The sequence below is a fragment of the Pseudozyma flocculosa genome, assembly GCF_000417875.1.
Source record: "Pseudozyma flocculosa PF-1 unplaced genomic scaffold scaffold00010, whole genome shotgun sequence".
In the NCBI taxonomy this organism is placed as follows: domain Eukaryota; kingdom Fungi; phylum Basidiomycota; class Ustilaginomycetes; order Ustilaginales; family Ustilaginaceae; genus Pseudozyma; species Pseudozyma flocculosa.
The window spans coordinates 22,840-33,659 of NW_006920878.1; the positions used below are offsets into that span (position 1 = coordinate 22,840).

Sequence of the window (10,820 nt, forward strand, 5' to 3'; positions counted from 1 at the left end):
AGAGAGAGAGAGAGAGAGGGAAGGGAGGGGGCCGATCAGAAGAGAGTCAGCATGCGTGGTCCACCGGGCCAAGTCGGGAGCGAAGGTCAGGGAGGTGGAAGCGAGCGCGCGCTGCCCACCTTTCCGGCGACGAGGAGCGAGAGGGCGAGAACGACGCGCTGCTTTGTGTTGAGGTCGCCCTTTGGCCAGATGTGCTGCACGAGCTTCTTGATAATGGTCCAGTCGGCCCTCCGCTGCTCCTTGAGCGTCGTCTTTGGCGCGCGGTTGAGGTTGAGCGGATCGTCGCCGTCTGCCCTTTTCCCCTGCGTCGTCGGCGTGGTCGCTGGCGTTATGGGCTGCTGCTGCTGCTGGGATGGCGGTGGTGCGGTGGCCTGGTTCGAGGTGGTGGTGGGTGCTGGATCGGAACCTGATGCCATGTGACGGAACCCGCGCAGGGTCGTGTGGGTCAGCGGGGAGGGTGCGGGTGCAGGTGCGGGTGCGGGGGACAAGGCGGTGCGGCGTGGGGAGTCTTGCTGCCGGATGCGGTGATCATGGTATCTCCTCCGCGTCAGGGGTGCCGTGGCGGTGTAAAGGTAGGACGACGACGAGGGAAACAAGGGCGAGGATGTGCAGGTAGGTGCGGTACGGCGCAGCGCGGGGAGGGGAAGGCGGGCGCGGGATAGGAGCATCATGGTGGTGGTGGTGGTGGTGTCGAGTGCGCTGATCGAGGCAGCACCAAGGCGAATGCGAGGGGGGAGAAGTAGCGCAAGGGCGGGGGAAACGAGGGTGAGGTGCGTAGTCGCTTTTCGGCGCGGTGGACCAGGCCGGCGCGAGGTAGAGACGAGATAGGATGCGGGGGAGGGGTCGCGGTGGGAGGGATGCCAGAGCGGCACTCGGCGGCGTAGCAAGGGGTCGCTGGTGTTGGCGGGGCGGTGGTGGTGGCGGTGGTGAGGAAGAGGGGAAGCGATGCGGCAGCGAGAAAGACGACGACGAAGACTGTTGGGTCAGCCAATTGATCGTCGAGATGGTGTGCGAGCGACAGAAGCCGCTGCAGCAGCGCCGGCCCAATGTGGAGCAAAGGCCGAAGACGGCCGCTCGCCGCTCGCCGCTCGCCGCCCCGCCGGGGAAAAAGGGGACAAAGAGGCCGCCGCTCCGCCGCCCCGCTGTAGCCTTTGGCTGCCTTGCTTGATGCTTCTTCCTTCGTCTGCTGCTGTCGCTGTTGCTATCGCTGCAACAGTCCTCACAACGCTCGCCTGCCGACCCACGCCCTACAGTACATACAGTAGACCACGATAGAACCTGATCTGGAGCCAAGGTGGAAGAGCGGGCGATGCTATTCCAAAAGGCCAGGGCCGATTCCAACCCCCAACGCCCAATGCCCACCGCGTCCAATCCCTCAGCAAGGTGCCAATGTGCATCACTCTGCCAGAGTTGCATCAGGCTGCGAATGTGGTCCCAGTCGACGTACTGGTGCACGACTCGCGTCCTCCTCACCTCGAGTCGCGGGGGGGGGGGGGGAAACGAGTCACCTTTGCCACCTCGCAACTCTCACGGCGGTGACGGCGACGCGACGACGATGGCGTGTCGCACGGCCAGGATCAAGACTTGGGATGCTCTTTGGATCCTTGCTCAAGCGGATTCAAAGGGGCCGGGCGAGGCCTCGATGGACAGACAGGCAGGGCAGTGATGGGATTGGCGTGGCGTGGCATGGCCTGGCCTGGTGTGGTGCGCGGTGGCGTGGCGAGTAGCGGCTCATGTCGCCGCCGTCGCCGCCGCCGCTACTGCTGCTGCTGAGACCCCGTACGGAGGTAGAAGCATGCAACGACATTGTCCCCCGTAACCTGGCGCGTTCGGAGGCGTGGCATGGCAGGCTGCCGGCACAGCGGAGCACAGCACAGAGTAGTAGTGTCGCTCTCGACCCCCCGTTGCATCAGAGTATGCATGTCTATCGACCAGCGACACCAACGCTACCTACTCCTCGATCTACGAGCTTCGTCCCAGCTCACCCGCAGGAGCAACGACACCCTCCCCCTGCCCCCGCTCCTGCTCCTGCTCCTCCTCCTTTTCCTGCGGCGTCTGCTCCTCGTCGGCGACTGCGGCCAGCTGCGCTTCAGCACGGGCCTTTCGCGCCGCAGCGATCTCCGCCTTGCGCTCCTCGAGCGCCAGCCGCTGCGCCACCTCCTCGGCCTCGAGCTCGCGGAACCGCTGCCGCCGCGCAGCCTGCCTCGCCCGGTGCCGCGCCGCCAGCGCTTCGATCCGTGGCTCCAGCCGCTCCACGAGCAGCCGCTCCAGCGCATGCGCCTGCCCGCGCTTCCGCCGCTGCAGATCCCCAAGGTGCGCAAGAAAGTCAAACATCTCGACCAGCTCCTTGCGCTGCAGCGGCAGAGGCGGGAACTCATCCTCGGGCGACTCGACCGACGACGACGACGACGACGGCGGCGACCCCTCGGCGGATGTCTCGATCTTGCCTCGCCCCTCGCGCCGAGACGTGTCCAGCCGCGCACGCCACGCCTTGGACGCCGCCTCCAGCACCTGGCAGTCGGTCAGCGCCGCCACCAGCGCACGCTCGACCACATCCCGCACCCACCGCAGCTGCGGCACCATCCTCCTCTGCGACGCCACCGAGACAAATGGCGCCAGCATGTTGGCCGTCATGGAAAACGACGAAGGGTTGAGCCCCGGCAGGAAGCTCGGCTCCAGCACCCGGCCGGCCTCGACCGACGGAACGTCGTACGCGCGCTGCGTCGACGGCGACGGCGGCGGCGACGACGACGACGACCCTGCCTCTCCTTGCTCCCACGCCTCGCCCTGACCGCCGAGGGCCGCGTCTTCGACCGTCGTCGCCGTTGTCGGTGCCGGTGCCTCGGCCGCGACGTCCCCACCATCTTGCGCTGTTGTTCCTGCATCTGGGTCGAGACCCGCATCGGCGTCCGGGCTGCGCTCGACAATCGCCATGCCGAGCTGCTTGGCCGTCTCCTCGGTGTGGCGCTGCGTCAAGTCGAGCGCCTCGTCGATCAGGTAGCGCGCAAAGATCATGTAGTCGCCCTGGCTGCGCTTGGCCATCTCGGCCGCGCGCGGACCACCGTCGCTCAGCTCGGCCACCGTCGTCGCAGTCGCCTCCTTGACCAGGTCGCTCATCGTCCGCCCCGCCCCGACGGCAGACTGCGGCCAGACGGCGGGCGAGCGCAGCGGGTCGAGCTCGACGCAGCAGTGCTGGATCAGCACGTCAAACGTCTTGACGCTCGGCTCGAGGGCGTAGGGGTGCAGCCTCCCTGCTGACGCCGCACCCCCGTGCGGATCGGCGACAGAGCTGGCGGTGGCCATGACCGTGGAAGCGCCGCCGTGGCCATCTCCGGCCGGGGCTGCGTCGCTGCCCTGCTCCTCGGAACCGCGCTCCCGCACGCTGCGGATCAGATCCTTCCAGTTTGTGGCAAACAGCCCCTTCTGTCCATCGTCGTCGGCCGCGGCTGCGGAAGAACCCTCCATCGCGTCTCCATCGGCCCCCCGGCGCCGGCGTGGGCCGGACAATCGTCTCGTAGGCGGCGATCATCTCGGGCACCGTGGCCTGCTCGCCCAGCGTCATGAGGACCGTGTTGAGCGTGTGCACAGTGGGCCTCGGAAAGTCGCGATCGCTGCCCGCCGCCGCCGTCGAGCCGGGCGCCGTGAGGTCGATGCCGTAGGCCTGCTTCATCAGCATGTTGAGGCCGTCGAGGTGGCCGGCCAGGCGCAGCGTCCGAGCGGCCAGGTCGCGGGTGAGCTGGTTGGGCTGCACGTCGTGGTCTCGCATGTCCTTGAGCAGCGCCATGGTCCGCAGAGCCGCGAGGATAGCGGCTCCCCGTGCGCTGGGCGCCAGGATCTGCCCGTACTTTGCCAGGCCGCCAGCGGCGGCGCGGGCGGACTTTTCGAGGCTGCGTTTGGTCTTGACGGCCGCCGACGCCTCTGCCTTTTGCACGCGCTCGGTCTGGTCGCTGGCGTGCTTGGTGAGGCCGACCATCAGCTCGCGGTAGGTGGCGCGGTTCGGCACGAGCGGCTGCTCCACTGCCGCGGCGCTGGCGTTGCGCTTGGCGGAGACGCCGGTGAGCTCGTTCCAGAGGTTGGCCATGACGCCAATGTGGCCGCCGAGAGCGAGGCGCGAGAGGACGTGGTTGTAGTCCGAGAGGGTGGGCAGCTGCTGCTGTTCGGGCGACGACGCGGCGCGCGAGAGGCGGCGCATCTCGCGGAAGATGACATTGACCCGGTGCATGTACTCGCGCACGCTGTAGGTGGCGTCAAAGACGCTCTTGGACGAGATCTTGGCGGCGGCCTGGGCGAGCATCTTGCGGTTGAAGCTGTCGAAGAAGGCGACGGAGGCGTCGTGCGCGGCTGCCGAAGGCGCATGGTCCGGGAAGGACGATGGCATCGAGGCGTCGGGTGCGAGTGCGGGAGTGGCCGAGGTCGAGGTCGAGGTCGAGGGCGCCGGGGATGCATCCTGGTCCGAGGTGGCCTCGAGCCTGCGGCGCTTTGCGGTGAGCCTGTGGAGGCGGCGGGCGCGGGCGACGTGCGGGTCGATGGCTCGGAGGACGAGCTGGTGATGGACGGGTTCCAGCTGGTCCATGAGCGAGGCCGTCTCTGTCGACGAGCCGACGCGGGGGATGCTGGCCTCGCGGACGGCATTGTAGGCGCGCCATACGCGATTGGCAGCGACGGGTCGGTGGGTGCTGTAGAGCTCGGTGAGGAGCTTCCTGACGAGCGGGTGCTTGGGTGCGCCCGGGCTGGTGGGTGACCTCCATGCGGCGGCGCGGGGGGAAAAGAAGGACCAGGGTTCGTGATGATTTGCAGCGGGGCGGGATCGGGGTCGAGAGGGGGACCGGGTGGACTGTGCAGGTTGCCGCGATTGGGACGGGGTGGAAGGAGCCGACGAGAGCCTGGCGGATTGTGGGTGTGGCTGTGGTTGCGATGATGGTGGTGATGGTGACGAGTGCGTCGCCGAAGGAGAGAGTGGTGCGCTGTGCTGGGTCATGTGCCTGCGGACCTGCACGGCTGCCAAGCGCGAGAGGAGGGGAGCCGATGGCAGGTCATGGTGGTGGCCGACGACGAGGCGCTGCTTGCTGAAGGCGGGGAGCAGGTTGCGGCGAGAGTAGCAGCGGAGGACCATCTTGCACAAGGGCGTGGGTGCACGGTCGAGGTGCGGGGCTACGGTTCGACTTGCAGGGATAGCCGTCGACTGGGATGACGCGGTAGAAGGAGCGGGCTGCGGCAGGGGCGGCCAGGGCGGGCAAGCCGGGTCGGCAAGAGGTCAAGAGGGACCTGATGACGTGGGGCGGCGAAGCAGGTCGAGCAGGGGGGCGTCTAGCAGCGGAGGTGCATGTCTGATCCGCGGGGTGGCGAATGCACTCTGCAGCAGCGTGATGGCGTCGTGTTCTGCGAGGGAGCGGCGAGAGTGATGGGTTGTTGTGGTGTCGTCGAGGGCGAGGGCGAGGCCGAGGACGAGGACGAGTGTTGGGTGTTGGTGGTGGTGGTGGTGGTGGCCGCCGCCGCGAATGGACCGACCTGGCTGGCGGAGCGGGCGCGGGCGCTGGCGCTGGAGCCCAACCAACCTCGGTCTGAGAAGAAAAAGACGAGCGGGCGCTGGGCACCTAGCCTGGGCCAGGCAGGCCAGGCAGGCCAGGCCAGCTCGACGGCCAGGCGAGGCCCAGCTGGCCCGATATTGTGACATGGCCTGCCTCGGGATTCGGGCGGGCGCCATGGCAGGCCGCAGGCAGTCCCCGCCCACGTCGAGCGAGCCAGCCCAGCTTGATCGGGGGGCAAGGGGGGTGAGGTGGGCGCTCGGCTGTCAAATTTTCGTTTGCTGGTGCGCCTGCCTGTTGCCCGCCTGCCTGTTGCCCGCGTGCGGACCCGCGAGCAGGGTCGACTCACCCGACCCGGTCCACGAGCTCGCCAGGCTCCCGCAGGCCAGCCTGCAAGAAGAACTGGCAGGCAGGCAGCAGAAGAAGAAGAAGAAGAAGAAAAAAAAAATTGAAAGGCGGGCCCGGCGCTGCTGCTGGTGGTGCTGCTCCTCGACGGCGGTGCCTCGATACCGGCTCTGCCCCTCCTGCACCGCTTCAACGACGACAGCAACAGCAACGACGACGACGACGACGACAACGACAACGACGGCTTCTCTACCTCATCGACCTCAGCTGCTCATCGGCCCGCTCCTCTCTCGATCTTGGCTTGTCTCCTCTCTTCTGTCGCCTCTTTGCTCTCCCTCTCGGCCTCTCGAAGCGCACGTCCAGACACCCGGCCCCTTCCCATCCGCCGCGCTGCTCCTCAATCGCGCCCGCAAGCCCACCGAAACGTTCGCTCGTATCTCGGTGCTCCATACACTCTCTCCGCCGGCTCAGCAGACCCCGTCTCTGGTCCCCACTCGGCCCCAGCACACCACTCGACACCCACGCTCGCTCGCCATCACCCACGCCTGCCCGTCGCCCATCACCACTGCACCACCACCTGCAAAGCTTTCTCGGCCCCTCGACGTCCCTCGCCTCGCCTTCTCCACCGCACACCGCCGCCGTAGGCCTGTCTCGCAGCCCTACGCCTCAACAACAACACATCGGCCAGGCATGGCTGCCACCCTGTTCCAGGCCTGCCAGCAGGGCAAGCTCGCCGCCGTCACAGAGATTCTCGAGGAAAACAAACCCGAGCTCGAGGCAAAAGGTGCGTCGACGTCGTCCTCGAGCGGCACACCCTCGCCACACATCCTCCCGCCGCCGCCGCCGCCGCCGCTGCTGCTACGTCGCAGGATGCCATCGCTCACTCTCCGTCATCCGTCTCCTCCCTTGCCCCCCCCCCCCCCCCCACCACTCGCCCTCGCCACGCCCAGATGCACACGGAATGACGGCGCTCATGTACGCCGCGCAGGCCGGCCACGTCGCCATCGTCCAGGAGCTCCTCTCGCGCGGCGCCACGCCCGACGAGGCCGCCAGCCACAACTTTGCAAAGGACAACGCCGAAATCGCCAGCATGCTCTCGTCGGCCGTACACAACAGCGTCGCCGCCGCCTCCTCGCCCTCCGATGCGGTCCCGCAGGCATCCTACGACTCCTACGGCGGCGGACAACCCATGGCCGACGGCTCCGTCAGCTACGTCCAGCAGAACGGCATCCACCCGGCCCACGCAGCGGGCGACGCGGCCGCCATGGCACCACACCAGCTGCACCACCAGCAGCCCTACCCCTACCACCCCCAGCAGCACCACCAGCACCAGCACCAGCACCAGCACCAGCACCAGCACCAGCACCCTCACCAGCACCACCACCTCCACCACCCCAACTCGCAGCCGCCGCCGCCATCCTTCTTCGACCCCACCCAGATGTCCGACCCGCCGCGCGGACACGCCCACAAGGACAGCTCCTCTGCCAACCTTCCGCCGCCCGACGTTGCCCGCCTGATCCCGTGCAAGTTTTTCCCAAACTGCCGCTACGGCGACAAGTGCCTCTTTGCCCACCCCATCCCGCTCCCCTCGACCTCGGGCGCCGGCCCCGTCTCGCCCGGCCAGGCCCCCGTCTTCTACCCGTCCAACTACGCCTACGCCCCCTACGGCCCGCCGCACCACTTCTACAGCGTGGCGCCCCCCATGCCCATGCAGTACCCGCACGCCGGCGTGCCGCTGCCGCCCCACATGTCGATGCCTCCGCACATGGCCGGCCCGCACGTCTCGGACCACGCTCACCTCGCACAGGCCGACGGCAGCTTCAACCCGGCCTATGCTTCGCAGCACGCGCCATACTACCAGCCCGCCCCGGGCGTCGTTGAGGCCACCGGACCCGCCGCTGCTGTCGAGGCCGACCAGGCTGGCTCCTCGACCGAGCCCTCGGAAGCTGCGCCGCCCGCCGAGTCGAGCCAGGACGCCGCCAAGTCTGTCGTGCCGTCCGACGCGAGCAGCTCGACGCCCGCTGCCGCCGATGCCCTGGTCAACGGCGGTGACGCAGAAGCCAAGGACGCCGCGACGCAGCCGCAGCAGCCTGCGACCGCCGCTGGCGACAACGCGCCGGCGGCTGGCAGCACCAAGCCGCCGGTTCACAGGCGGCAGTCGTTCAACTCGCTCCTGCACCACCACGCCATCCCCTTCCAGCCGAGCCAGGCGCAGCAGCAGCAGCTCAACGGTGACGCCGCGCTGCTCCAGAACGTCGGCCAGCCGCCGTTTGCGCGCGGCGCCAAAGGCCCGAGGCGAGGGGGCGCCTCGCTCGGCGGCAGCTTTGGCCGATCCGAGTTTGGCGGCAGCAACAAGCGCGCCGACCGGCCGGCGTGCTATTTTTTCATCCGCGGCGTGTGCAAGCACGGCGAGGACTGCCGCTTCCCGCACATCCTGCCGGACGGCACCGACGCGCGCGGTCCGAGCAACGGCCGCTCTGGTGGCGCCAGCGGCGATGCCCACCGGTCATCGAACCGTGGTCCCGCTGCCAAGGGCGCTCGCAACGGCCCCAACGGCAACGCTACCGCCTCCGCCGCCGGCGCAGCAGCATCCGCAACGACGGCAGCCAACGGTGCTCCGACGCAGTCGTCCTCTGTCAAGAAAGGTGCCAACGGCGCCGGTGCCGCCTCGGTTGACCAGGGCTCGAGCGCCACGACCACGGGCGCAGGTGCCAGCGCTGCTGCTTCTCATGCTGCTACCACCAACGGTGCTTCCGCCGCCGCTCCCGCCACGAAGGCGTCCTCGACCAAGATCGACTCGGCTCCGGCGGATTCGAAGCCCGCGCAGAGCAGCAGCGATGCCACCACTGCGCCGACCGGCGCCGACAAGGGCCCTGCTGCGGCGGCGTCTACCTCTGCCAAGCCCGCGACCTCGGCCAACGGTGTCAACGGTGCCAACGCGCACAATGCCGGTGGGATGAGCAACCACAATGCACGCCCCGCCAACGGACGATCGTCCAACGGTCGCGGCAACGGTCAGCAGCAGCAGGGCGGCAACCAGGGCGTCAATGGCGGCCACCACCGCAACAAGCCCAACGGCGCCGCTGCGGCCGCGGCGGCGCAGCGCGTGCCCAACTCGGACGACTTCCCCGCCCTCCCCAACGCACCGGGCCCGACCTCGGCCTCGGCCGCTACTGCACCGGCATCTACGACGGGCACCGTCAGCGGCGGAGCGGCAGCGCAACCGGCGCCGCACAAGGCCAACTTTTCCGCCATCCTCTCGGCACCGGCGCCCGTTCGCAAGACGCCCGAGGTCCCCGTCGCCGATGCCACCGCCGTCGCAGTCGCCGCTGCTGCCGAGGTCAACGACAAGGATGTCGGCGAGACGTCGACGTCGACGTCGACGTCGACGCCGCAGCAGCCGCCTGCCAACGACGAGGTCTCTGTCGATGCAGCGGCGTCCTCGCTGTCCAACTGAGCGTCTCCTGCGCTGCGCCGTCCCACCCGCTGCGTGCGCTGGCCTGGCCTGGCCTGCCGTTGACCCTTTACCATGATGGACGCAGACTCGATCCGGCCGTGGCCGCGACCGTGACCGTGGGCCCGCTGATCCTTCGTGCCCATCCGCCGGCCTGCTCTCATATGACCTATCCCATCTCATCCCGTCCCGACCCATTCGACCCGTCTCGTCTCGTCCCGACCCGACTCGACTCGCTACTCGTTTCTTCTCCAGTCTCGCTCGTACTCCCCCCTCGTTCCGTGCCTTGCCGTCCGATCGCTTCCCTTGCTACCGTACCACATCTGTCCCATCAGACCGAAGTGTACTCTCCAGAAATGCAAACAATCGCACACACAATTCATCTCGCACGTTTTTTTTTTTTTTTTTTTTGCAATTCATCTCGGGGTCTGCCTCCCCGAACAACCTGGCTTATCGAGGCCAGGGCATGATTACATGACAACACGGGAGCCGATCAGGGGGGAGGAGGGGGACGCTGCAAACCGAACGCAAAAAAAAGGTTAGCCGCTGCAGCTACTCTCGCGTCACGAGCAAAGACGCAAGGTCAAACTTACCTGGCATTGTGGACTTGGATGCCCGCCGTGGCACTTGTTGCATATGTGGAGGCGCCCACAAACTTCCGGGTTGCCGCAACGACCCTGCTGAAAGTTGCGGCAGATGGCTCTTCGTCTCGGGGGAGCAGCGCCGCGCGCCAGATCTTCCATGACGCGTGTTAGACCGACCACGGCGGGCGTCAGTGACGCGAGGTTCTCGAAACGCTGGTCTGTCTGGTCGGCTCGCTCCTCGAGACTTGTCGTACGGGCCTCGAGGCCGTCGGAGCGTTGCTCTTGAAGGGTCGAGCGCTCCTCGAGTCTTGTGAGTCGTTCGCGGACCTCGGCCTCCGTGTCTGGGCCTTGTATGCGGATCCTACGAGGCGGTGGCTGGTCGGTGGACGAGTCGGATGTACGAGGCCTTCTCCTGTTCGGAATTGAGCCGGGGGGGGGGTCGGGGTGGGCGGCGACCTTGCAGGGCCAGTGAGGCGGGGCATGGGCGGCAACCTCGAGTTTGAAGCTATGGGTCGAGGCTGGTGGTAGGCGAGTGGCGGCGGCTGCGGCGGGTCACTGTTGGGGGGGAGCGGAGACGAGGGAGGGAGAGGAGAGGAGAGAGGGAGGACGGGGTCTGTATGGTGAGTGGGCTGAGCCTCAATGTCGTGCGGGCGAGACATTCGCCGCCACAGGCGGGCGAGTCCAGGGGAGGGGGCCATGGTGGAGCCGAGGGGAGAGAGAGAGAAGGAGAGAGAGAGCTAGAGAGAGAGAGCGAGAGAGAGAGAGGCGAGAGAGAGAGAGGCGAGAGAGAGAGCGAGAGAGCGCTAGAGAGAGAGAGAGAGCGAGAGAGAGAGAGAGCGCTAGAGAGAGAGAGCGAGCGAGAGAGAGAGAAAGCGCTAGAGAGAGAGAGAGCTAGAGAGAGGGTGAGAGGAG

At 67.7% G+C, this 10,820-nt stretch overlaps 3 protein-coding genes across 3 annotated transcripts in view; 1 reads left to right on the forward strand and 2 right to left on the reverse strand.

Annotated features, from left to right (window-relative positions):
* The window catches only part of PFL1_03248 (uncharacterized protein), a gene marked incomplete at both ends in the record, with an annotated part of 3,242 nt that extends 2,571 nt beyond the window's left edge, over positions 1-671 (reverse strand). The window contains one exon of the mRNA XM_007880765.1: positions 120-671. Coding sequence (XP_007878956.1) covers positions 120-671 — 552 coding nt within the window. The remainder of the gene's footprint in view (positions 1-119) is intronic.
* Positions 672-3,205: 2,534 nt separating this feature from the next.
* PFL1_03249 (uncharacterized protein) lies at positions 3,206-5,113 on the reverse strand (the record flags this gene model as incomplete). Its single annotated transcript, XM_007880766.1, has 1 exon — positions 3,206-5,113. One exon carries the CDS (start codon positions 5,111-5,113, stop codon positions 3,206-3,208), a length of 1,908 nt encoding a protein of 635 aa, XP_007878957.1.
* A 1,447-nt stretch (positions 5,114-6,560) lies between these two features.
* PFL1_03250 (uncharacterized protein) lies at positions 6,561-9,327 on the forward strand (the record flags this gene model as incomplete). The annotated part of the gene is made up of 2 exons (XM_007880767.1): positions 6,561-6,654; positions 6,821-9,327. The coding sequence occupies 2 exons, from the start codon at positions 6,561-6,563 to the stop codon at positions 9,325-9,327; spliced, it is 2,601 nt and encodes an 866-aa protein (XP_007878958.1).
* Between the last annotated feature and the right edge of the window lie 1,493 nt (positions 9,328-10,820).